General features: G+C 42.0%; 1 protein-coding gene across 13 annotated transcripts in view; it reads left to right on the top strand.

Moving 5' to 3' along the window:
• The window catches only part of VEPH1 (ventricular zone expressed PH domain containing 1), a 150,589-nt gene that overhangs the window by 66,837 nt on the left and 56,803 nt on the right, over positions 1-26,949 (top strand). For all 13 annotated transcript variants that reach the window (XM_081862334.1, XM_081862329.1, XM_081862331.1 and 10 more), the window contains 2 exons: positions 10,845-11,065; positions 24,368-24,577. In XM_081862334.1, the coding sequence (XP_081718460.1) occupies positions 10,845-11,065; positions 24,368-24,577 (431 nt within the window). The remainder of the gene's footprint in view (positions 1-10,844; positions 11,066-24,367; positions 24,578-26,949) is intronic.

The following is a 26,949-nucleotide window of genomic DNA, read 5'->3' as shown; positions in this document are numbered from 1 at the left end:
AGCATGAAACAAATGTGCAGCTTCATGAAAAATTTGCAAGTTTTTTTGTTTTTTATGAAGCACCTCAAACTTCAAGAGGCACTGCTTTTAAGAATGGTAGTGGAGAGCCCATAATTTGTTTTTAAAATATTTCCTATGAAATTAACTGCAAAAAGATTGTGACAAGAATTCTCTACTTCTTTCTCTACTGACTCTTCTCTTCTTATTTTATGATCTGATACCTTTGAAACATGACCTTTTATTATTATTATTGCGATTTTCACCTAGAAGTATTGTGGGACAATATTGTTTCTCTTTTTACCTATCTTGCTTCACCCCATAATATTTCCTGGGTATCCTGTAGAATGGACTGTGATACTTTGTTCTGCAGATTGTCATGGGGTGGCTTGCTGACAGCACCTTCAAGTAATAAATCTTACTTTATGAGAATGTAGCCATTGGCAAGACTAGAAGAAAGATTGTAAGCTCCCTGATAAATGACCTGCCTTCAGACTTGAAGGCCCACTTCTGATGGCTGAACCAAGGGAGACCCTCGAGTAATTCAGTGTCACTTTATCAAGTTATTGCACGTTGTATTAAGCATTGTCTCTGGTACGGCAAGAGATAACCAGTGTAATAGGAGCCCATAAAAAATAAGAAACTTAATGAAGAAAATGCGTCCTTGTGACACAGCTTTTGATGGAGGCGTCTTTCTATGAGTTTGCCATTTAAACTGTGAGGCCACGATCCAACACGGAGTTAACTGTGCCTAGGGACACGGAAATCAATGGGCTTAAGCGTCCTTAGCTCCATGTTTGATTGTGCCTGGAGACTTTCACAATTCACTTTCCTGCAAGGGCTGGAATGTGATTCCATTTTCCTAGTTTTGTCTCTACTCCAGTTTAATTGGGGGAATGCTAGGAATGTGTTTTTTTCTGTATCGCTGAAAACCTACAGGGCCCCTGGTATTATAACAATGGCCATTTCTCATCTAATCTTATTTAAAGAAAAAGAAAATTTATCCTATAATGTGTTGGGGGTGTGTGTGTGTGTGTGGCTGATTTCCTTCCCTTCCCTCCCCCAGCACGTGAACTGTTTTAGAAGCTCCAACAATTCCATGTCTTCAGTATTTCTAAAAACGTTTCTTGGAACCAATTGCAGATTTCCAAGTGAAACTGTAGTCCTATTTTAGTGTGCCAATTGCGTGTTAACTTTATATCTGCTTTCCTGTTTCTTTGAATATCCTGTGTGGTCTTCTCTTAAAGCATTTACTTGAGATAGCTATGTATCCTGTTTACATATCCCATTTAAATTTCCTTTATAAACTACTGTAATTTATCATTTGTTTTTAACTTTTGCCCTGGCTAATTAATATTCTAATTAGTATTCTTAAGGAGAGGGTATCAGTTACAGCCCATCACAGTTTTCTCAGTAAAGAGGATATAGATTCCCCTGGCATGATATGAGACAAAAAGGGTGAGTTTGGAAATCTATTACACTTTGTCTCAGACATATTGGGAGGATATATAGGGCTAAGTGACTATCTCTCTCTCTTTTTGTACACTTCAAAGGCTGTGTGGAATGTAGTCAGAAACAGCTTGGATGACCTAGGCACTAGGCATACACAGCCTCACAACTTTTAAGTATTTGCTCTGGTGACTGTGCTTGCTTTGTCTGCAGCACATTGCTTCCCAAATTCATCTTCAGTTTTTTTGAACTACTTAACAGAAGTTGATGTTGCCTGCATACCTTAAGCTCCTGAAAAACTGAAAATGTGATAGCTATCAATATATGTTTGCATGTTTTTTCTGTTATGACATTAGTTGCCTTTTTCTTGTTCTACAAAGGATGTACAGTGGTACCTTGGTTCTCAAACTTAATCTGTTCTGGAAGTCCATTCCAAAGCCAAAGCGTTCCAAAACCAAGGCACGCTTTCCCACAGAAAGTAATGCAAAATGGATTAATCTGTTCCAGATTTTTAAAAACAACCCCTAAAACAGCAATTTAACATGGATTTTACTATCTAACGAGAACACTGATCCATAAAATGAAAGCAATAATCAATGTACTGTACTATAAAATAAATAAGACAGTATTGTAGATGATAAAAATGAAAATTTAATTTTTTTTCTTCCCTGCACTGATAATAGTCATTGTTTGGATGGGAGGCTTTTATCCATTTCCGCAGTCACACAATCAATCAATCAATGAGTAGCTGAACTGGGTTAAACACACTCACGAAAACAAATTAATCAAAAAAGCCTCAAAAACGCAAAATAAATAGCAAAAATAAAAGCACCAAACTTAATCCGTTCCAGAAGTCTGTTTGACTTCCAAAATGTTCAAAAACCAAGGCACAGCTTCTGATTTGTGCAGACACCCCAGAAACAATAGCCGATAGCCACATTGGACATTTGGCTTCCAAATATTGTTTGAAAACCAGAACTCTTACTTCCAGGTTTTTGGAGTTTGAGAACCAAAGCATTTGAGAACCAAGACATTTGAGAACCAAGCTGTATATCTACCCTCTAGAGCCAGAATAGAGAATCTATGGCTCTCCATATGTTGTTGGACTACAACTTGTATCTTCCCTGGAAATCGAGTTATTGATAGATATGGGTTGGCACTAACATTTAATATCTTCCAGATTTCCAAAGGCACCTTTTTGTAGAATGAAGGTTTGGTGGTGCCATTGTAATGCTTAGTTCACTAACGAATTGAAAGTCTGAATGGGTTTGAGCCACTGCTTAGAAAAAAATTCTTAAAAAGAACTAGTTAAAGGATTCATCCACAAGTGCATTTTGCCCCATGCTTTTTAGGCACAGGTCTGTACTTTCCCGGTCTATGCCCAAGCATGGTTCCCCCTGCCCTCGTTGTTTCCCTAGGAAAACCTGCTCTTTTATTCTGAGTTGAAACTAATAACAATCCTGGTTTTCAGTTCAAGCTCATCATCGGGGGGGGGGGGGAGGACCTTCAGCATTCAGAAAGTTGCAAGCTGCTGTGCTGAAGTATAGGGTCCTAAATGAAATCAGAGGCCACACCCATAATTGTATTTCTACAACTGAAAAGACTTACCCTGTTTAATTTGTGTCGTCAGCCACAGAGCTGTTAAGGCACAAGGCATCTTTTACTTGTTCCTGTACCAATACTTTCCACTGCAAGCTGCTCCAGTCAGAAGAGAGTGGATTTCTTTAGCAGGGAAGATACAGGAAACGCCTCACATTCCTTCCTTCTGGTTGCTTTGCAACAGTGATTAAGTGACTATGTGACACCAGCAGTGCCTCCATATACGCTAATAAGCCTTGGAGTGTTATCTCCATGTTTAGCTTTATCATTTTTTACACAACTTTGTGATTCAAGGACCACCCCACCCACCCCCCCGCTTGGGGATAAGAAAGACACAAGGACACAGTATATAAGGTTAATGGGCTAGAAAAGGCCACAACTTTATTGATTACAGCATGTGAGAGGTATTGGCTTAGGCATTGGATAAATAGCAGAGCTTGACTCCACCCCCTCAGGGCGGGGTGAGTCTAACAAGGGTTAACCACCAGTAGGGGGAGCCTGTTGATGCAAATACAACTGTAAGCTCTCCCCTGATGTCACCAGGGGTGGTGCCATGGCCCCCAGCCACCAGCAGGGCATTGGACAGGATCCACGACCGCCGGATTCCTTTAACGGAATACCCATAAAGTGAAGGGGTAGGCGATGGCCACACCCTGCCCTTCATACACCAACAACATATTCCAATGCCTAACCGCCAATACCAAAAAGCAGAAAATTGGAGCCACCTTGGTTAATAATTCTCTTCATTCATGCCAAGGACACTCTGGATTGAAACCAATATATTGAGAGAGCAGCTCTTCATAAGACAGTTTTAATATGCTGCCCTTGAAAATCAAAACAATATTTATGAGCCATCTAATAAAATTATTCCTTGGCTAACAATATACACTACACTCTTCTTTATTCTGCAGTGGCTTCTGTTCATTGCACGAAGTAGATGCAATAAGACGTAGGGTAATTTTTTTTTAATGCATTTGTTCCCACCTCTGATGAATAGTTAGCTCATAGTAAGTTCTGTGTACAGAGTACAGAATCTATGTCCCAAGACATTGAGCTGCTTACGTCATGCAGGATACTATTTCTAATCCAGTAAATACAGTACTTTGTTTGGTTACTGTCCCATCATGATTATTTCCCAGTCTTGAGTCCTAGCCAAGGACTGAGTCTGGCTCCCTCTAGATCTTAGGCAGGCCCTTTAATTGGGTACGTCTGGGCCATTCCCCTCTGTTTGCTTCCCTCCTGAGTAAGGAGAGAGAGTTGGGAGAGTTTGGAACAAAATCTTCAACACCTTAATAGGTTGTTTGTTGTTTTCTCTGGTGCTGCAGCCTCTTCTGATTGTAGGAAAGTGCTCATAAGTGGAGGTAAAGGCAGAGAACCTGCATCCTCCCTTGGGAGATAAGGTAGGAGGACAGGACACTGGAATACCAAACTGAAAGATGTACCTGGGAGGAGGAAAACACACCATGTGCTTCAGTCCCACTCTACTTCCAACAGCGTACATGCACAGTCATTATATCCACAAAGCTGGTTAACATGGAGAAGTTGTGGGCAGGAACAGTGAGTGCATTCCAGCTTGCTCTCCTTGAGTTGATGCTACGTGCAATTTGAATGAGTGGAAAAGACTCGTGCGTCCTATAAGGCGATCTGAAATGTAAGCTGCATGTGTCATTCAGTGGAAAGACTCCCATTTTATCCCTTCGGAGTTGCTGAGCTCTATGTTGCCTGTGCCTAGACCTTATACCTGCGGTGGGCAAAATGATATTTCCTCCTAATGTATCTGCTTAAATGTTTAGTCGCTGACATTATATTCTGTTACCATGCTGAATTCTCTTAAGTAGTTTTGACATGCTGACTTAGTGAGGTGTTTGGTTACAGCCTGGCTGTGACATTAGGAGTAACGCTTACTTGAAGGGATGGCACAGATGGGGCATTTTCATCACTAGGTCCAGTTTCAGCGACATCCGGAAGACCTTTCATTAGATATTTAAAAATATTTATGGAACTGACAAGGGAAAAAACAGCAATGGGGAGCTTGCCAGCACAAGTTCAGTATCTATCATCCTCATACTTTGAAAAATAAAAAGGTGTAAGTAATATCACTTTATAACTGGATCCTAATGACTAACTGGTTAATATTTGAGTTATGAATGCTTAACTGTGGCAAAGATAGTTGGTCCTTGCCTTGGTCTTGCACCTTTATTTGTTGAAATTTGCTGATTTTGAAGTTTTGAATTGTCTAGGCCAGTAGTTAACTATTCTGATTGGGCTGCTTTTAAACTATAAGGAGGGTGCTTCTTTCAGCTTTGACTCATTACTATGTAATCTGAAATTTGCATGAGATTTATTGAGTATTGACATTCCATCACTTCCAAAGCCTTATCCAAAAATTCTAGTGGTCATGGTCAAATCCACACATCTTTCATGTTGTGCTTACATGAATTAGTGAGGTCTGCATTCCTTTTAAATCATAACTGTTTTATGAAAAACCACCTTCATTCTTGAAAGCAAAAATTGGATTCGTCAGAAACAAATCATGTCTACTCTCACAATACTTTAACTCTTTCGTGCCTCACCATCTACATAAATTGCATTCTCAGAATTAATGTCACATTTGGTTTGTTCTTAAGAGGTTCCCTCATTCAGTTGACAGAGACTGGAGGCACAACTTATGACCCATCTCTGCAAAGGACTTACGGTACCTCTCAAAGTGAATCCTACTCTGGTTTGGGGGAGGTAATATGGGAAAGGGGGTGGCCCTCATTCTTAGCACATCTCCCAAAGATACAAGACAAATGAGTTGGGCTCTACTGCAAGAAGCCTTACCTGGGAAATGGTAAGCTCAAGGGGAAGAGGCTAGTCATATATCAGTTTTTGCAACCTCCAAACAACTCTGATGTAGTGGCTGACCAAGGCACAGCAGGGGGAGGATGCTAAAGCACAATTTGTTGTTTCTTGTTTACAATTGCAAAATGATATAATGCATACTGCAGTGTGACTGCGAGTGGCACATGTAAGTGCATCTGGCCCCTTTACTTAAAGCAAATAATTTACATTGGAGAAAACTGGAATGGGAACATATGCTTTAAGCAATAAATCCACTGCTCAGGATTAGGAAACAACTGCAGAATGAAATTCTTCTACCAGTTTTCACACATGGGTTAGGGAAATGTATTGATCTTAAAAATGATGTACAATTTGTTCCTCTCTTTATCCTCTGCAGTTTCAAATCTTGGATTTCATAGGCAATTCTTCCTCCCAGATTTAAAAAAAGATGGTGCTGGTATTTCTTTTTCCTCTACCCTTTAAATTTTTATATAGCTTTTAATGACTTAAGATTAGATAGAGTTATTTTAAAATGAAATAAATACAAACCACTTTTTATCTTTTCAAAAATCCACTAAATTTGTGGTTTTTTGTTGTTGTTTATTATTCATTTGAAAATGGTCTGGAAATGAATTAAACAGAAACACAGCTGGCACTATAAAAGCTGAAGTTGTTCTGCAAAACAAATAATTCGAATACCCATTAAAAATAAAAAGCATGATTATTTAGTTATAAGCATTGCATGAGAACAAAAGGGCAAAAGACGTCACTTTTTTATTGCAGTGTCCAGTTGAGAAATACAAGCAATAAAATAGTTTCTACCCACATAGACACCCCACTGACCTTTTCCTTATCTTTGCATTCAGTCCAGTGATTCATCTTGCTTGGAGAGTCTGTGTCTGAAATCCTTCCCCCAAATTGTCTGCGTTTTTTTCTTAAAATTACTACGATTTTGTTCATACATCACCCTGCCTGTTACAAGTAATGATTTAAGGCAGGTTTAAGGCAAGTAGCATTGGTTTGCTGCTGCTTCCTTGCTTATAGGAAGAAGATAAGTGTAACATGATAATGATGGTGATTTCAAAGTGTCCCCACTGCATTCAGACCAAAAACATTGATTCTTCCCCATGGTTGAGCTCTGCTGAAAAAAGCCGCGCCCCCCCCCCAATTCTGCACAGAAGATGGCTGTGCACAGTACTGATTGGCTAGTCCCTGGGACGTCACTGAGAACCTCTCCCCAAATAAGTGCTCACCTGGGGCTCTGGGTGGGTGGCATTTGCTGCATGGCATGGCTGCACTGGGTCCATGGAAGCCACCATCTTCCGGCATGGCCAGAGGAGGGAATGGACACCTGGCACCACCTACCTCCGGCCACAAATGGCCTTTCAAGTATGGACGGACAGTTCCCACAAGGCCAATCAGGGACAGGGGCTCGGGGGCTGCACCCAACCTGCTCCTGGCCTATTTAAGGGGGTGGCCAGGTGCAAGCCGCCCTCTTGGCTCCTTGCCGCTGGATTTCTTCTGATTTCTTCTTGCAGAAGAGTACAGCCTTGAGGTAAGGCCTCTTTGCCTGTCTGTTAAAGTAAAAGTAAAGGGACCCCTGACCATTAGGTCCAGTCGTGGCCGACTCTGGGGTTGCGGTGCTCATCTCGCTTTATTGGCTGAGGGAGCCAATAAAGATAAATCTAGAGTCACTCCACATTTGTCTTCTGCTGTTTCCTTATATTTTTTCATGCAGCAAAATAAAATAGCTTAAGTGGTTGCAACACTTTATATGAACATCATTCCCCTGTCAACAAATGTAATTGTATACCATAAAAATAGAAAATCTGCTTCCCATAAGGAACATAAGCCTACCCACTCAAAAACCAAACCTACAACAACAATGGTAACTGTCAGGGACGCAGCGGGAGCGCAGGGAGGGGAGGAGATGGAGAGCGAGGGGGAGCAATCCGAGGGCAGCGTAGGAGAAGAAGACAGTAGCCCGAGAGATTCCATGAGCCTCTCCAGCGAATCGGAAGATTCACAGAAGGGGGCGCCGGTGGCCAGGGCAAGGGGGGCCCCAAGGGGGACACCCCAGAAGCAAGGGGCCAGCGGGGACTCCCAGAGCAGCAGTTGGAAATCAGGACCAGCTTCCCCACCAGAGCGCAGTGGGGGGGAGGAGTCCCAGGTATCGGGACCAGCGTATTCACCACCAGCGAGAGGAGATGAGTCAGGGTTGGCCACGCCTCCATCGGAGAGCGAGGGAACGGTCAAGAGGAAGGTTGCCGGCTGGGCGCGCGCGCCAAGTTCAAATGTACAGGCGAGCGGCACAGCAGGTAGCCCGGATAGGGAACCAGGTCCTAAAGCCCGCCGGAAGGAGGGGCAAGAATCAGGGGGGTCAGCGTCAGAAGAGTCCAGAAAGGATGAAACCCCAGCGGGCAGGAGGGCCCAGAGGAGGAAGGAACTTAGGAAGAGGTGGAGCACGGCTAGAGTCTTAAACTGGTGTGGAAGGGGAGGAGAGTCAGACGGAACTTCGCCGGTCTAGGGGTTAAGACGTAGAGTTGCACGCTGCGGCTTTGAAATGGAAACCAAACTTCAATAAAGACTTTTGTACATAACGACAGCCTGGCGTTGGTCCTCTGTGAGCTGGGACCAAGGGGCAGCTCTGACAGTAACTAAAATGCAAGCGTTATTTTTACAAGAGACTTCCGATCTTGGTCTTGCTAAAGATTATTGCTTTTAAGTCGATGAGAAAAATTTTATAGACTTTTTGTGTGCACGTGTGTGCATATTAATTCCATATCCTATAATCGTACAGTTCATTATTCCTTGACAATTCCCTCTAGATGCATAGCAGAATTTCAGCACTTCTGGATTTCTGCCAGCTAGATCAAAGTAGGAAACGGCTGGATGATGCTTCCTAGAATCATAGAATCATAAGAGTTGGAAGAGACCATAAGGGCCATCGAGTCCAACCCCCTGCCAAGCAGGAAACACCATCAGAGCACTCCTGACATATGGTTGTCAAGCCTCCTGGCCCTCTTGAGTCTACTGCAGATATTATCTGGGAAACAGAACTGTTCTTTAAGTATTACTTAAGGTCTTGTTTATGTCTTGATCCCTCTGACCCTAAAGAAAAAGTGAAGAGATGGGTAGTATAACATCATGACTTTCCAAATAGATCAGCTACCTTTTAAATGCAAACTTTCTACTTGTTGAGCCCACTTCTTGAGATCTATATTCTATGTCCTCTCTGCTGTTTCTGAGTTGTACTCATACTTCAATATGCCTACTTCCTAATGAGATTCATTTTCAGGGTTCTGAGCTGAAAGACTGTTGGGGTTGTCAAACTTTTTATGGTAGCTTCTTCTGGCCATAGTTCATTTATTCTCCACATGTGTTGTTGTTTTTATCAAAAAGCTGGCTGCCCCAACTGTCTTTGAGTTCAAAACACTGGAGTTGACTCCCATTAGGAGTTGACTCCCATTAGGAAGTAGGTGGGCTGTTTTTCACACCTTCATGAAACCCCCTGGAACAAATCACTATCTATATATCAGCAGCTGTTCCTGTATTTCCTGATTGGGAAAACAGCCGCTGCATGACATGACAAAATTGACAGTTCCCCATGTTTCCATTTGAGTAAAAGAAAATATGCTAGGCGATCCACCTACAGATCTCCTGTGTAACATGTAGCTTGGCCCTGTGTCTGCTTCTTGCTAGGTTTTCATGGCTGATACTGGAGAGGAAATCTAAGCCACAATCCTATGTATACTGTTTGGGAGTAAGGCCCATTCTGGGAATGACATCTGAGTAAACGGCGTTTCCGTGCACTGCTCTGGTTCGCCAGAAGCAGCTTAGTCATGCTGACCACATGACCCGGAAGCTGCACGCTGGCTCCCTCGGCCAATACCCTTTACCTTTAAACAAGCATAGCAGACCCTCCAAGTGTCCCTATTTTCCAGGGACGTCCCTGATTTAGAGAAGCCATCCCGGTTTCTGATTTGACCCTGGAATGTCCCTCTTTTTCTTAGGATGTATCTACAGTGGTACCTGGGGTTAAGTACTTAATTCGTTCCGGAGGTCCATACTTAACCTGAAACTGTTCTTAACCTGAAGCACCACTTTAGCTAATGGGGGCTCTTGTTGTCGCCGCGCCGCTGGAGCACGATTTCTGTTCTCATCCTAAAGCAAAGTTCTTAACCTGAAGCACTATTTCTGGGTTAGCGGAGTCTGTAACCTGAAGTGTATGTAACCTGAAGCATATGTAACCTGAGGTACCACTGTATTTTCATTGAAGAAATGTTGGAGGGTATGGCATTATCCAATCTCCAAGGCAATCCTGTATAGGGAAGGGTTTTTTAATTGTTTAAAGTTTAATTGTTTTTATATATGTTGGAAGCTACCCACAGTGGCTGGGGCAACCCAGTAGGATGTGTGGAGTATAAAAAGTAAAATTATCATTATGGAATGGGATGTCCCCATTTTCATCAGAGAAATGTTTGAGGGTATGGCATAGACTGCCCATCTTTTCTTTTACAGATGTTGCACTTGTGGCAGTTCCTACTGATCTAGATCAGCCTGTTCACCCATTGGAATCGTATTCCTTTCTTCTTGGCCTCTTCCAATTTTACTAAGCTAGAAGAGCACTACAACCTCATTCCCTAATTAGGATTTATAGTTGCCAATCACTTTCCTCATTTATTTACCCTGTGTACAATATACAAGACACTACAGAATTTGAAAGGGGTCAGTGCTCCCCCTTCTATCTTTATACACATTTTGCTTGAGTTATTTAAACAAAGACTTTCATTAAGTCTGTGTAACATGTTTATCCCAGCTGTACTTGAGATTTTTATTTTTCACGCAAATGCTCAAGTGGTTTGAATTCCTCCCCCACAAGTGTTCTGTGGATTTTATTTTTCCGGTAAAGTAGTCACAAGATTTGAAACTAGCAGCGTTCACTTTATAAAACCATCTTTTTCTCAATTGAATAGGAAAGAGCCAGGATCTGCCTGATCTACTTGGTTAATCAGCTGGCCAACATGGAGCATTCATTTCACCATATTCTTCTGTTGGAGATCAAGCACATCACAGACACCTTCTCCAATATCCTGGGTATCCAGAGCAGAGACATTTATCGTATGAGCAACAGTTTCACAGCCATAGCAAAACTTCTCATCCAACAGCTGGAAAACGACACCACCGCTGAGAGCAGGTAAGCCCAGTTCTTTTGTTCCTTTATATAGATAGGTGACATAGCACATTAATGAATATGTGTGGCATCTTAGATGTGCTATTGTCACATTTAGTATATCAGTTGAAAAGGATTTAACCATCAGATGCCTTTCTTTTTAAAAAGATTTTATTTATAATTTTTCAGGGAAAAGATACAATTAATCAAACATTTCCCAATAAACATTCAATTAAAAAAATGACTTCCCTTCTCCCCTTCCATGGTTTTGTCATGGTTATCTTTTACTGCTGCGTATTATAGTTAATCAACACCTTCTCAACTTTATTCTCAAGTTAACTTTTACTGCTGAATTTATGCCACACCTGCTAACCTACTAACATGTTTACAGTATATATATTTTTAATAATCTACAGACATTTTCCAATCCTCCTTGAAGGCTGTCTCATTTTGTTCTCTAATTTACTAGTCAAACTTGCTGATTCTACATATTCCATCAATTTCAACTGCCACTCCCCTTTCATGGATACTGCCTCCTCCCGTGGTTTGGGGGCATATAATATTCTCGCTGCTGCAGTCACATACACAAACAAATTCTTTTGACTCTTTGGTGCATCCGGTCCAATTATCCCTAGAAGAAAAGATTCTGGTATTTTGGGGAGAAACCTCTTAAATGTTTTTTTTATCTCATTATGTCTCATCTCCTGATATCCCTTAGCTACTCTACAAGTCCACTACATATGGGAAAATGTACCTCAGACACATTTCTTAAAGGATGGTGTTTTCTTATCAGCTGTGGTCTGATGATTGGTCATGTAGATCAGTTATTGGAGGATTTTATAATTGTTGAAGTTTCAGGAGGAGGCTCTTCTCTAAACCCTGGAGACCCTAAATATGTGCTACCAGCTCATATGTGAGTTCTGTTGTTGTTGTTTAGTCGTTTAGTCATGTCCGACTCTTTGTGACCCCCTGGACCAGAGCACGCCAGGCACTTCTGTCTTCCACTATCTCCCGCAGTTTGGTCAAACTCATGCTGGTAGCTTCAAGAACACTGTCCAACCATCTCGTCCTCTGTCGTCCCCTTCTCCTTGTACCCTCCATCTTTCCCAACATCAGGGTCTTTTCCAGGGAGTCTTCTCTTCTCATGAGGTGGCCAAAGTACTGGAGCCTCAGCTTCAGGATCTGTCCTTCCAGTGAGCACTCAGGGCTGATTTCCTTAAGAATGGAGAGGTTTGATCTTCTTGCAGTCCATGGGACTCTCAAGAGTCTCCTCCAGCACCATAATTCAAAAGTATCAATTCTTTGGCGATCAGCCTTCTTTATGGTCCAGCTTGTCATGCCATAATGTGCAGGTGTGGGACTTCCTGAAACCACACTGTCCCTCACTGTACACATTTCCATTGAGCATTGAATACATGGAAGAGATTCCAATGGCCAGTGTAGAGCTTATCTTGCTAGTGGTAGAAAAGATGCGAACAAATCTCATCTCAGCCAGCTTATTAAGGTACCTGAGAAGGGAAAGGAAAAAAAGGTCTGTTTTCTGGGAAGTATTTGAAAGTGTGACTTCGTTGTTTAGCAGCAAGGTTCAATTACTTTGAGGGACTTTGGCTCATATACTACAGAAAGAAAGGATGCATTTAAAAAATAGCAAGGATATACCACAGGCATTTTCCCATTCAGCCGCTCTCACACAAATACCCCAAACTTCTTTGTCAACTATAGAGTTGACAAAGCAATTTGGGTGCTTAGCAGGGGAAGCTACGGAAAACTACAGAACAACTCTGGCGTGCACTGAAATGTTTACCTCATACACCTTTAGATTGTACCCAAAGTTAATAGTAATATACCTATACAGAGGTACCTCAGGTTACATACACTTCAGGTTACATACACTTCAGGTTACAGACTCTGCTAACCCTGAAATAGTGCTTCAGGTTAAGAACTTTCCTTCAGGATGAGAACAGAAATCGTGCTCTGGCGGTGCAGCGGCAGCAGGAGGCCCCATTAGCTAAAGTGGTGCTTCAGGTTAAGAACAGTTTCAGGTTAAGAACGGACCTCCAGAACGAATTAAGTACTTAACCCGAGGTACCACTGTACAGTGTTCCAAGTATTTCATCTAACTTATCTCTTTAATCCTTAGAGTAGCCCTCTTTAAATTATTGCCATATCAGTAACCATATCAGTAAAATGGAATCTTGAATAATGCCACCTAGCAGATTTATGACAGAGCCGTTCTTTTAGCCACTATGTTATACCAGCTTTTTGGTGCTACTTGTAAGAAATCTGCTCATTTGCTCAGACATTTTACTCTTTGAAGGGAATACAGCTAGTACCCAAATAGTCACATTCTCACTCTTGCTTCACACATTGTTCATTGTTTCTTTGTGTAAACCACTTTGAGGGTTTTGGTTTTTGGGTTTGTTTGTTTTTTTACAATCAAGTGATGTGTACATTTTATGAAATAAGATACCGGTAAATAAATAAATAACTGGCAACTATAAATTCATAGTTTGAGATTGCAGGAGATGTTTAAGGAAACAGATAAAATAGTATTGGTCTATGGGTTGCATCCAGTTCTTCATGAATGGAGTAGCCCTAGCACAATGGGACTTTCCCTTCCCATGTACCCCTAAACACTGCTTGAGAAGGGGCCCCCACCCCTCTGGAGCAGATTATAAGGGGATGCAGGGGAGAGGATAAAATGAGGAAGTGCGAGTGGAAATCTGATGTGTTGGACACAACCCTATAACTGTATTGATATAGCTACACGCTACACTTTTTAAAATAGCAGATGTTTTTCAAGTCTGCTTTTTTAATAAACCCAATAAACATTAGCTAAGGCTGATTATTGGATTATAAAAGTTTTAGAAAAGACTATTGTAACTGCTACAAGCATAACAATGAGCACCAGTCTTCCTGTCTCACATCTAATACCTTAAAATCCCAGCAAACATCTCATTTCACTTTCCACTGGGGTATATTTTCATTAATGTGATATACCCAGCTGTTTTTCAAATAGCTGTCTATTAGCTCTACGCCACTCAGCTTCATAAACACTTTGCTGTACTTGCTTCCCAAAGCAAGTTTTAAATGTTTTCATATGCTCAACTCTTTAAATGGTTACATTTTATTGAACTTCTAATAAGTCCTGTTCCTTGCACTCGATGCAAATAGCCATTTTAAGTGCAAGCATACAAAACACACACAACCCATGTTAAATACAATTTTCAAAGCCTTCCTTCAAAATGTCAGTGTGTCCAAATGAAAAAGAAAACAGCACAAACTATGGACACAAACCTGTCAGAATTCAACTCTATTGATTCCATTGGGAGTACCCTTAACTTCAGCAAAATCATTGGATTTGAAGTGTGCTCAACTTTCACTGGCATGTGCCCAGTATTTTAAAAGCATTCACTCTTACAATAAAATAGCACAAAACCTGTAAGGATACAGATATGTAATTATTTTATTTCATCTATCCATAGCGTGTTCATCAATGAGTGAGTGTCGTATTAAGTAAAGCAAGACCAACTCCTCTGTGCAAACACGTTGTTGTTGTTTAGTCGTGTCCAACTCTTTGTGACCCCATGGACCAGAGCACGCCAGGCACTCCTGTCTTCCACTGCCTCCCGTAGTTTGGTCAGACTCATGCTGGTAGCTTCGAGAACACTGTCCAACCATCTCAACCTCTGTCGTCCCCTTCTCCTTGTGCCCTCAATCTTTCCCAACATCAGGGTCTTTTCCAGGAAGTCTTCTCTTCTCATGAGGTGGCCAAAGTATTGGAGCCTCAGCTTCAGGACCTGTCCTTCCAGTGAGCACTCAGGGCTGATTTCCTTCAGAATGGATAGGTTTGATCTTCTTGCAGTCCATGGGACTCTCAAGAGTCTCCTCCAGCACCATAATTCAAAAGCATCAATTCTTCGGCGATCAGCCTTCTTTATGGTCCAGCTCTCACTTCCATACATCACTACTGGGAAAACCATGGCTTTAACTATACGGACCTTTTTAAGATGCTGTCTAGGTTTGCCATCGCCTTTCTCCCAAAGAGCAGGCATCTTTTAATTTCGTGACTGCTATCACCATCTGCAGTGATCATGGAGCCCAAGAAAGTAAAATCTCTCACTGCCTCCATTTCTTCCCCTTCTATTTGCCAGGAGGTGATGGGCCCAGTGGCCATGATCTTCGTTTTTTTGATGTTGAGCTTCAGACCATATTTTGCGCTCTCCTCTTTCATCCTCAATAAAAGGTTCTTTAATTCCTCCTCACTTTCTGCCATCAAGGTTGTGTCATCCGCATATCTGAGGTTGTTGATATTTCTTCCGGCGATCTTAATTCCGGCTTCGGATTCATCCAGCCCAGCCTTTCGCATGATGAATTCTGCATATAAGTTAAATAAGCAGGGAGACAATATACAGCCTTGTCGTACTCCTTTCCCAATTTTGAACCAATTAGTTGTTCCGTATCTAGTTCTAACTGTAGCTTCTTGTCCCACATAGAGATTTCTCAGGAGACAGATGAGGTGATCAGGCATTCCCATTTCTTTAAGAACTTGCCATAGTTTGCTGCGGTCGACACAGTCAAAGGCTTTTGCATAGTCGATGAAACAGAAGTAGATGTCTTTCTGGAACTCTCTAGCTTTCTCCATAATCCAGCGCATGTTTGCAATTTGGTCTCTGGTTCCTCTGCCCCTTCGAAATCCAGCTTGCACTTCTGGGAGTTCTCGGTCCATATACTGCTTGAGCCTGCCTTGTAGAATTTTAAGCATAACCTTGCTAGCGTGTGAAATGAGTGCAATTGTGCGGTAGTTGGAGCATTCTTTAGCACTGCCCTTCTTTGGGATTGGGATGTAGACTGATCTTCTCCAGGTTCCTATGCAATATTTTTCTTTACAGCATTGGACTTTCCTTTCGCAGTTCGCCTCAAACCTAGGGTGATAATATATGTCCAATGAGGACAAGTCGTTTTTGTTGTTATATGCTACTAATGTGCAGTAATCCCTTTTAAATTGCATGAGATCCTCATCACTGGTATTAAGCAGATTATAAAAGGCCAAGAGGAGATGGGAAATCACACATATGATAAGATGCAACACAGATGTCACTGACAATGCAATTTTGATAAGCAGCCTTATGCTTGCAGTGGGAGCCAAAATACTGGATAGAATTAAAAATAGATGTAATGGAAACTTAGTGGACTTGAAATTTTGCAAATGTCAGACAAACTAACCTGACGAATGTGATAAAAATATTAATTACTAATAGCACTGTATCAGAAAATTGAAGTGTATGCCATATGTATCTCTAAAGGCAACTCATAGAGGGTGTAATGGTTATGGGTGGGTTACTCGTGCGTAAATTGCCTCCACTTCAGTTAGATCGTTTGCTCAACCATGTTTAGGGTTAGAGCTCGCCCTCCGTGACCTGTTAGTCACTTGCAGAATCCGTCAGTGGGTGTTTCTTGAATCTCTTCCAGCATAAAAGCTGTTTGACCCCAAGTCTCCGCCTATGTTCCCTGCGCGGAACGCGTCTGCGCAAGTAAGGGGACGGCAAGGGCGTGCCAGCGCTCTCTCCGCTGGTCTCGGTTGAAGGGTCTTGGAGCCCTGACACCGATTCCTCCATCTCCCTCTCCTCTCTATTGGTGTCACGCTGAATTCCTTCCCCCCGACTGGTTCCCTCTCCGGCATCGCTCTGGAGCCCTGCCTCCGCTTTTCGCTCTGATGTCAGTTCCCTGACAGAGGGAAAAACCTATCCCTGAACTCAAAGAAGTGTTCTGGAAGCCCAAAGGAGGTTGGGAGGAGTCATTCTGCAGACAAAGTCTGTGATAAGATTATAGAGGGAAGCTGGCTGACAAATAAAATGTTCTCAAAATGCATACCCCTCAGCATCCCTCTGATCCAAACTGGGACACTCGTTTTTTCATCTCAAGCTCTCATGGGAGCCAGCTGGTTCTCACACAAGACCAAAAAATGAGCATCTTTGGATCTGGCGCTCTGGGACAAGCCAAGTGACTTTGCACTAGAGTGCTGGACCGAAAAACCGGGACATTCCAGGATCCAAAGAGAAGCCAGGATGGCTTCTGTAATTCTTGTTAAATCAAGATGGTTGAGGAGCATCTGAAATAATAAATCATGAATCTGAGAAATAATAAATCATAAATCTGAGAAAAAACAGGACGACACTGGTATAAAACAATACTTGTCCCAAACTCCCAAAACCGGGTTCACACTTTTCCCTGGAGATTGTTCTGGTAGAAATGTAAGTTCTTCCTCCAATATAAGCCAACAAGATTTGAACTATAAAATGGTGGCTTTCTTGAGTCAAAATGAGAGCATCCCTAAACATTTTTAGGGAGGGAAAGCACTGCCTATAGGTGACCTGAAGAGCACCACCACAGTGCCAGACAGCCAAACTCCTCATACCAGACTGTTAACAGGCAAGCCATGTGTGTGTGTGTGTGTGTGTGTGTGTGTGTGTGTGTGTGTGTAATGACCAGAGTTGCAAGGCAATGCAATCCATGAATTTCCCAGTCTCCCTCAGCTTCCCATGGAAGATAACTTACAGGTCTCACTAAATTCAATAAGAATGTGTGCCAATCATCTTCATTAAAACATGCCAGGACTTTATTAATCTGCCCTGAAAAACTGCAATAGGACAAGTGGTATTTGTATATTTATTTATTTATTGCATTATATTGTTACTAACTCACAAGACCACCACTGTTTAGGATTCCAGCCAGTTAGACAGACAGCCTGCTAGGCTTTCCTCCAGGTTAGTATAAGCTGTTACATAAAGAGCACCTTGTTGGCTTATATTGGAGGAAGAACTTACATTTCTACCTGAACATTGCAGATTCTCTCCCTGGCCTTCTTCCCACCCCACCCGAAATCTTCAGGGAAAAGTGTGAACCTGGTTTTGGGAGTTTGGGACAAGTATAGTTTTACACCAGCTTTGTTCTGTTTTTTCTCAGAGCTATGATTTATTATTTCAGAGGTAAGAACAGGATTTGGTCTTCAAGGGCAAGGATCCAAAACAGGATCTGTTAGGGACCTCTAAAACAATCTCCTCTTGTTGAGGGTAAATCTCTCGTCTTATGAAACTGGTTTGCTCACAGGATTGATGACAGGACATGACAAATCCTTTTACTTCAAGGCAGCTGTCTTGTGTGCTGTCAAAAGCTGAAGCAACAGAAAGTTATACGTAAAATGAGTTGGTGTTTCCTGCTGGAGTTGTGTTTGCAACATGCACAAAGCCAGTTCAGCGCCAATAGGTCTCAGCTCTTTAACAAGAAGGTTGATTCCATTTGTTACTATTTCCTGACTGTTACTTCGCTTTTTACAAATATTCAGCTTAACACTCCTTGGCTTCAATCCGTCGTCTGTCATCTGATAGGTGTAGTTTATGCTTGTGCTTCAGATACGTCCCTCCTGTTGAAGTCACTGGTTTGTGAACTGGAATAATGGCTGCCTCCCAGGTTGTCGTTTTAAACCATTAGAGATGGTGTAAGGTAGTTTGAAGTAGAACGTGGGATGAAGAAACTCAGTGCTGCGAAGTTGGACTGGGTGCACACATAAGCTATCTGCTGTTCTTTCCTGAAAGAAATGGTGGTGATAGGAAAATGGCAACACTTATGTCAGTACTGCCTTTGAGTTGATAAATCTGCTGCTCATCTCTACCTCTAGTTTTCTCTAGATTTATAGATTTTCACTGTACCATTCTATACAGAAACCTGTGTGTAAACCCTAATGACCAGGAGTCAGCAAGGTTTATCTTGCCTGGGCTGGATTGGTCCCATGGAGATCCCTCTGTGGGCTGGGTTGCGGGCACGCATGAGTGTGTGTGCCTGCGATTTTCACCATCTGCATGTGCACGGATGCAATTTTCAGCATGTGTGCAGATGTGATTTTGGGCGCCGCGGAATTGAGTTCCTGCACTGTGCTGTGCCAGTTTAGCCCAGCGCGGGAGTGGGCAGCTTGGTTCTGGGGTGGCTCATGGGCCGGTCAAATGACCTCCACGGGCCGCTTCTGGCCCATGGGCCTTAGGTTGCTGACCCCTGCTGATGACTGTACACATGCTCAAAAGTTGACACTTGTCATGCTTACTCAGTATGCACTATATAGTGAAAGGGACACAGATGGCACTGTGGTCTAAACCACTGAGCCTTTTGGGCTTGCCGATCAGAAGGTTGACGGTTTGAATCCCTGCAGCTGAGTGAGCTCCCGTTGCTCTGTCCCAGCTCCTGCCAACCTAGCAGTTCGAAAGCACACCAGTTCAAGTAGATAAGTAGGTACCGCTGCAGCAGGAAGGTACGGTAAATGGTGTTTCCATGAGCTCTGGTTTCTGTCACGGTGTTCCATTGCACCAGAAGTTTAGTCATGCTGGCCACATGACCCGGAAAGCTGTCTGTGGACAAACACTGGCTCCCTTGGCCTGAAAGTGAGATGAGCGCCACAAACCCATAGTTCCCTTTGACTGGAGTCCTTTACCTTTTTACCTATATAGTGAAGCTCACAGATCCGCAACGGTTGTACAGCCTGAACCCATTTCTTACATGAAAAAGCATTCCACCTCATAATTATTCAGTGTTTGAAGTAGCCCTGACTCTGAGGTCAGATGCAAATATCAAAGCTGATTTTGAATTAACAATGTAATTTGAAAATTTGTGTGTCGACAATAATTCATTCCTTCAGGAAACCTGCAGTTACTGTACTTATAGGGAAGTGACTTTTCATGCAGTACTTGTTGGCCTGAATCCTTTGACATGGGGAATTTTGCATATATCTGATGTAATTAAAACCATGTGTTAATGAAAACCATGCAGTATTAGAATGCCCCGGCCCCCTGCTGATCCCAAAGATTCAGGTCATTCAAATGTGAGTGAAGAATTTTAATACATAGTGATTTCATCTTAGAAATCAACCATGGTCAACTTAACAACAAACAGAAAATGCAGCTCTACCGAAACCTCCCAACCACAATTCTTGAGAATAACAAGGCATGAAATTTTCATTGTATCCTTTTTTTGTTTTGTTTATTTTTCTTAATAGCCGGATGAACTGAATTCCTTTTCATTGTAGGCGAGGCTTGATCTGCCATATCTGATTTGGCTCTTGCAGCCCTTACACCTTTTATTTTCACTGCCATTCGTCCATTTTAAGACAGCACTTTGCCAAGATAAGCAATGTTGAAAGTGCATGATGATATTGATGTGCTCTTTGGAAATGATCCAGTGTAGGATATTTTTTCCCTGGGGCCAAGCATCTTGATTATGACCATTTGCTCTTAGGAAGGTTCATATCAGGGCTCACTAAGCAACTTTTCACCATTGCTCAAAGCTTTTTCAGAACCACTAAAATCACTGTAAGTAGAGATCTTCCTATAGAATTTATTTTAGTGCAAGTCCTTTAGTTAGAGCAGAATGCTAATCACTTTGGGCTAGATAGCTTTATGCATGTTGCCCCTGAGCTCCCACCTCTTCCTATATTGGCTGCAGGGAGATTTTAATACTGGCGAACCTCTCAATCTTGCTGTAAATATTGCTGAGATAATGTATGAAAGGCACTTAGAACAGTTTCTGGGCATAGTGGGAAAGTTTATGAAATATCTTCCAAATGTCAAAATTCTAGGGCTATGATAATTTACTTAGAGTAGACCTGCTGAAGTTAATAATCCTAGCTAAGTTAGGTCCATTGATTTCAGTGGTCTACTCTGAGTGAAAGTTAGCTGAATACCACCATAGAGTTTGGGCAGAACATCTTGGGGTGAAATCTATTCACAATTTTCACCAGTAATTAGTTTTATTGCTGACTCTTTTCCTAGAAGAGAGGAGGAGACATATCTCACAGTTGTACATAGTATGAAGGCTATAAGTGAAGCATTTCATGCTTGTTCCATTAGTCTTACTTTCCAGCAAACAGTTTGCCTGGAAAACCACATTGTTCTGGAGGTCAGCATGGACGTAAACAAGCAGAATACAATGTTGTACCCCCTGAAGAGGATCTCCGGGGACAAGATTTTTGGGGCTGGCTTTGGCGAGGCAGCACAGAATCCTCTATTCTGAGAATTCCACTTGTGTGATATTTGCTAACTAGAGGAGTCTTAAGCCAAGTTAGATACTTTATAGATTGCTAAGCCATAGTAAACAATGTACATGCAAATGTAGAACAAAATGTCCCCTTAAAAACAAAAGACTGTTACAAACATTTCTTTCTATGACCTGACATTGATGCAGACTCTTATGCTGCCTTGACCACATTTTACCCTTTACATATTACATTTAGTGAATTTTCTTTTTTTTTAATATAATCTTTATAATTTATAATTAAACATACTTTTACATCTTATTCAAATTTTTTACTTCCATCAATCCTGTCTGAAAATTGTCCAATCTAATCTCTCAGTATGCATTTCTTATCTTCCCTATTACATTTCAAACTCATAACCAATATCTATCTTTTTCTACTTTGTAACACTTCTTATATTTCTCCTTACAAAACTTCTTGTAGTCCTACAGCGTAATTTGTTGATTACAGTTGCTCTTCAAATAATTCATATACTTCTTCCAATCTTCTGTAAATCTCTGGTCCCACAGGTTTCGAATCCTTCCTGTCATTTTGTCCAATTCTGCATAGTCCATTAATTTCATCTGCCATTCTTCTTTCGTCGGAATTTCTTCTTGTTTCCATTTCTGGGTAACAATACTCTTGCCGCAGTTGTTGCATATAGAAACAATTTAACATCTTGCCTATTAATGTCCTGACCTGTAATACCAAGTAAAAAGTGAATTTTCAATCAGATCTCCATACAGTTCATGAGTAGAATGAGGATCTAATAGTAGGAACTCAGAAAAGTTTATGCAGTTCATTGTCACAAGATGTAGTGATGAGTTTAAACCCTTTTCAGGTGGTTCCAGAGGGACTGCAAGTATTCAGAGGATGTGCATACAGGAGAAAGTAACACCCCCCACATGTCTCTACCCTAGTATGCGTATGTGAATGCACATCTTCAAATTGCCTATACATGTACACTCAAATGCACATAGGCATCTCTCCCTGTTCCTTCTGAGGCTCTATACCCTAACTTACCCCTAACTTTGAGCCATTGGTCAACCCCATCACAAAACATCCATAAGCTCTCCCTTTTCCAATCTTGGACCCCTATATAGAATAAAAGAGAATACAATATGGCTAGCACAGCTGTATCTCCTATCCTTTTAAGGCAGGTATGGGGAACTGGATCCAATTGGGGGTAGATTCAGGAGTTACCCAACTTCAGCAGGTCACTTTGACAGGTGGGTGAGGGCAGACACCTGTCAATGATGCCAGGAGATACCACTTCAAAGAAGGAGTTGGGAGCACACTTAGGGTCCACTCCCAATTCTTCCTTCCTTTTTTGCAGCCCTGGCTTTAATGCAAGCCGAGCCTGCGAAGGAAAGAAGGAAGGATCAGGAACACACCTTTCAAGCTGTAATTTGGTTCTTTTTTAATGTAATGCCTTTTTCTGCGTTGGAGATTCAAGGGATGCAAAACTGCTAGATATGCAGCGGTCTTTTTCAGCTCAGGGAAAGAGTCTTACAGGGACACACCAGCTAGTTCCAAGCTGCTACTATATTCAGTGCTATTTTTCTGGGGAAAATAAGTGCCGGAACTCACTATGAACGCCTCCTTTGTTCTCTTTAATGACAATGATGCCCACCTGAGGGGTGCCAAAACTGAGTTCCTGCTGGAAAAAAGCCCTGACTTATATTGATGTTGGTGAGGCTCTAGCAAACTGTTTGCAGATGGCTGTTTTGAAACTGACTGTGGGATTTATGGTCTGACAGTGTGGTCTTTTATCTGTGTACTATGATGCTTTTATTGCATTTTATTGGGGTAAATTAGATTTTTATTGTAATGCAAGTTTTTGTTTTGAATATGATTTATTACTGAAAGCCATTCCATGAATTGTGTTTTGTCAAGGAACAAGGTGCAACTTGTGTGTGTGTGTGTGTGTGTGTGTGTGTGTGCAGCTATGTTTTCTTGCCACAGTGCACCAGGACAACATTGCTTCCAGGCACTCTGGGGGAAAGAAGATGCCAGCAGACAGACCACTGAAGGGAGAAAACGCCTCTCTTGTTTCTGCCACCACTGGAAGACACCCATCTTTATTCTTTGCAACCCCCTTCCCCACTCCACATTTTGTGCGCCCTGCAGTCTGTCTGGAGGGCACTAAAAAGATTGATTATTTTGATGTATATATAAGAATATGTGTCACCTATGTGTACACACACACACATTTATATACATTGACAGCAAATTAGTTGCAGGTGTCTAAAGGCTGCTCGTTATATATAACACTTTTACTAATCTGTTCTAAATTGCATTTTAGAATACTTGCCTTAGAGATGTCCAGCTGGTATTCAAGATTATATCACTAGCTGTTTGCTTGGACATTCGCATTTATTTCTCATCTATTGTTCTCTTAATAATATATTCAGCAGTAGCCCTTGAGGCAGTTTGCACAATACAGATATAGCCACACTGCACCCACATAGAGGCCTCTACACAAGGTGATGATGCCATTGATTCAAGCAGGGGGCAAGCCAGTCTAGGCATCCTCACAGCGTATAGCTGGTGGTGTCAAAAGTCCCCTGTTCTTGAGCGCCAGTGTGGTGTAGTGTTTAAGAGCAGTAGACTCGTAATCTGGTGAACCGGATTCGCGTCTCCGCTCCTCCACATGCAGCTACTGGGTGACCTTGGGCCAGTCACACTTCTCTGAAGTCTCTCAGCCCCACTCACCTCACAGAGTGTTTGTTGTGGGGGAGGAAGGGAAAGGAGAATGTTAGCCGCTTTGAGACTCCTTCGGGTAGTGATAAGCAGGATATCAAATCCAAACTCCTTTTCTTCTTCTTCTTCTTCTTCTTCTTCTTCTTCTTCTTCTTCTTCTTCTTCTTCTCACTGATTGTAATATATTTCCACAGAGTGAAATGTTTGAAATTTGTTTGTAAAAGTTGCTTCTAAAGTCAATTTAGTCAACTCCTTATGACAGATATATGGTACAGCCTTTTATTTATTTTGGCACCTTTTTACACCACTCTTCGGCCAAATATGACATATGGGAAGGAGCTGTGAGGTAAGACCGACAGTAGAGAATTATATAGCACGAGTCAGAAAGGTGTAGGCCTGGACTAAATGGGAATGATAATCCCTCAAAAGAACCTGGCCATAGATGCACTTGGAATAAACGCTGGCATATATATGGACCCTTAGAGATACATATATATTTTTTATTTCTACCACCTGCAAAATAGGACGATGTTTCTGTTAACCCCCCAGTTTTTCATTTCTCCTAGGGTAGAAGATGTTGCTGAAACAGAATCTCCTTCTCAGCTGGATGACTTAAAATCCACTATGAATGGGAATGAAGACGATGAAAAACTTCAGGTTAAAAAACAAGCTTTTGAAGAGAAAATAAACATTGACAGCAGTACTCCTGGCTCTGTACGCCGGTATAGTCTTGGCCAGGTTTCTAAAGAAGAAAGGAAGGACATGAGGTTTAACAGGTATGCTTCAGTGCAGTGTGTCAGCGGTTTTGCATGCCAATTGGTTTTCCCATACATAATTTTTCATGGAAAAAAAACCCCAAATGTTAAAGTGAACAGGCAAGTTACATAGTACCTGTGGGCATCAGACATTTAATTGTATCCAGACATCTTGTCAATAACTCTAAGAGCTGGATAAGATCTCCGAGTTATTTGTTTAACCTCCCTTGTGCTCCAGAGTGCTGGGGGAGGTGCAAAGGAACACTGGATTTGAAAAAGTTCAGGCAAAAATGAAGATCACTTTCCGTAAGTAGCTGGCGAAATTCTTTTGGCAATTTGGACACCTTAAAAGCAGGTTTATAAGCACTGTCAACGAGTGAAAAGTATGCAGACATACATAAATATATAGTCAAAGCAGATCCAGAGAAAACGAAAGGTACAAATGCAGCAAACCATGGGTTAGAATTAATCTGGCATAATGCAAAATTAATAAAGACAAAGCATTAAAAGAGATTGTATCACATATGTAAAACATTAGGGATAACAACAGCAAAAGAAACCCACCCCCAAACAAGAAAGTCCTATCTAGGGCAGTATTTCTTTGTAAATAATGTTAATCTTCAGCTTTTTAAGATGATGAATTAAACAATAGAACAAGCCAGGTCTGGTGCTAACTGTTAGTTAGACTGGGCACTGATCAAGGGCTCTAGGAGCTCAGAAGGGCCCTTCACCAGCCAAACAAAGCTGTGCCACCCTGCCGCCTCCTTGCTGGGCCCCTCGGTCATTTTCATGGTGGGATAGCTGTTTCTGAACGAGAGTCAAGCTTGGCTCACATCTGCAGTGGCTCCCCACCATTTTCATTGACCAAAAATGCAATGCCCCAGCCCATCAGAGCTATGAAATCTATGGGCTTCATAGATCTTTGTACTAGAGCGTTGCATTTCCTGGTAAATTAAAATGGCAGGCAGCAACCAAGGGTGGGAGCTGAGCTTAGCTCCTGTTCAGAAGCGGCACTTCTGCCAGGGGCCCAGTTGCTACAGTGGTGGCAGTGGGGGGTAGGGTGGGGGAGAGATTTGGTTGCGTTGGGTGGTGTGTGTGTTTGGGGGGCCCCTCTGAAGTCCGGTGCCCACTCTGGAACAAGCTACCATGTGATCCTCCAGTAGCAAGGTTTCTTAAAATAATTTCTGATAAATAATCCTGTTAAGAATTTTCAAATAGAGATGCCAGCTGTCCCAGTTTTGAAATCCCAAGGCCATTATGATCTGAGCCATGTGCCCCTCTAATTTCAGCTCAGTGACTTGGTGGCAAATCTCTGTCAATGCCAACCTTTCCTACTGCTAACTTTTCTTCCACTACCACCCTTTTCCATACAGTCCCAGACCAACCAAAACCCTTTTAGGGCAATTGTAATCATATAGAGGGGTGGAGCAGGTCTGTGCCCTCTGGCTCCACTTCTGCCATCACATCCCCTACCATCCACATATTAGGGAAACAATGGTAAAGGTGAGCCTGGTGTATATGTATGTAGCTCTCGATGTGAGATGGAACACTGCACAATCAAGGCTCCTGATCACATGGCGAATGTACAGCAAGACATCCCTCCCCCCCCCCCCCCGATTCACAAATGCTGGGAATCAGAGCCAGCATAGCACATGACGGCCAGGCCAGAACTAGTGACACAGGCCCATTCTCTCCTCCACCTAATTACAATAACATAGGGGTGAGTACCCCAAAAGGACTCAAGTTGCAAGTGGGCAGGGGCAGAACTGGCAGATACTGTATAAGACTGGCAAAAGCCATCCACGCATTTGATAATAGAAGGCTTCACCGAGTGGTAAGGAGGGAGCAGCTTTTGCCTTTGTTGAAACTTGGATAGTTTTCTGTGTTGATCTCAAAGGCAGAAGAGCATAAATTTACACTGAAATTCCATTAAAGCAGTGCACTTACATCCCAGACCCATTCTTACGAATTTGCTTGGCACGCAAGTTGCCGCTGACAACACCAGTTGAAACTTTTAAAAAAGTTTAAGTTTTCAATAGAGGTCACATCTGTTTTCAGCGGGAGAAGATGAATCATCTATGAGGTTCGCTCATTTCTCAAGGACAAAACTGTGTATTTCCTTAATTATTGGAAAGAAGGCTAACAAACAAAAATACTTGCAGTAGATATGGCCATTTTGAATGGCTATTTCTCCTGTGCAGTGTGATTAATTTTTTCAGTAGTTTATGTGGTATATACTCTGAGTCACTGTATTGATTTTGGATTTGGATATTATTAGATAAGGTGTTGGCCACAATGAGATGATCAGCAAATATCAGCAGTGAGCCTTGAGCTTTTATGTTCCCTCCTTACCTCTCTCCTTCCTTCACAATCAAACTTTTTGTTAGCAGCAA

The sequence above is a fragment of the Podarcis erhardii genome (assembly GCF_964252035.2).
Source record: "Podarcis erhardii genome assembly, chromosome: 5".
Lineage (NCBI taxonomy): Eukaryota > Metazoa > Chordata > Lepidosauria > Squamata > Lacertidae > Podarcis > Podarcis erhardii.
Note: the sequence above shows the minus strand (reverse complement) of the source record. Positions and strands in the feature narration are given on the sequence as shown.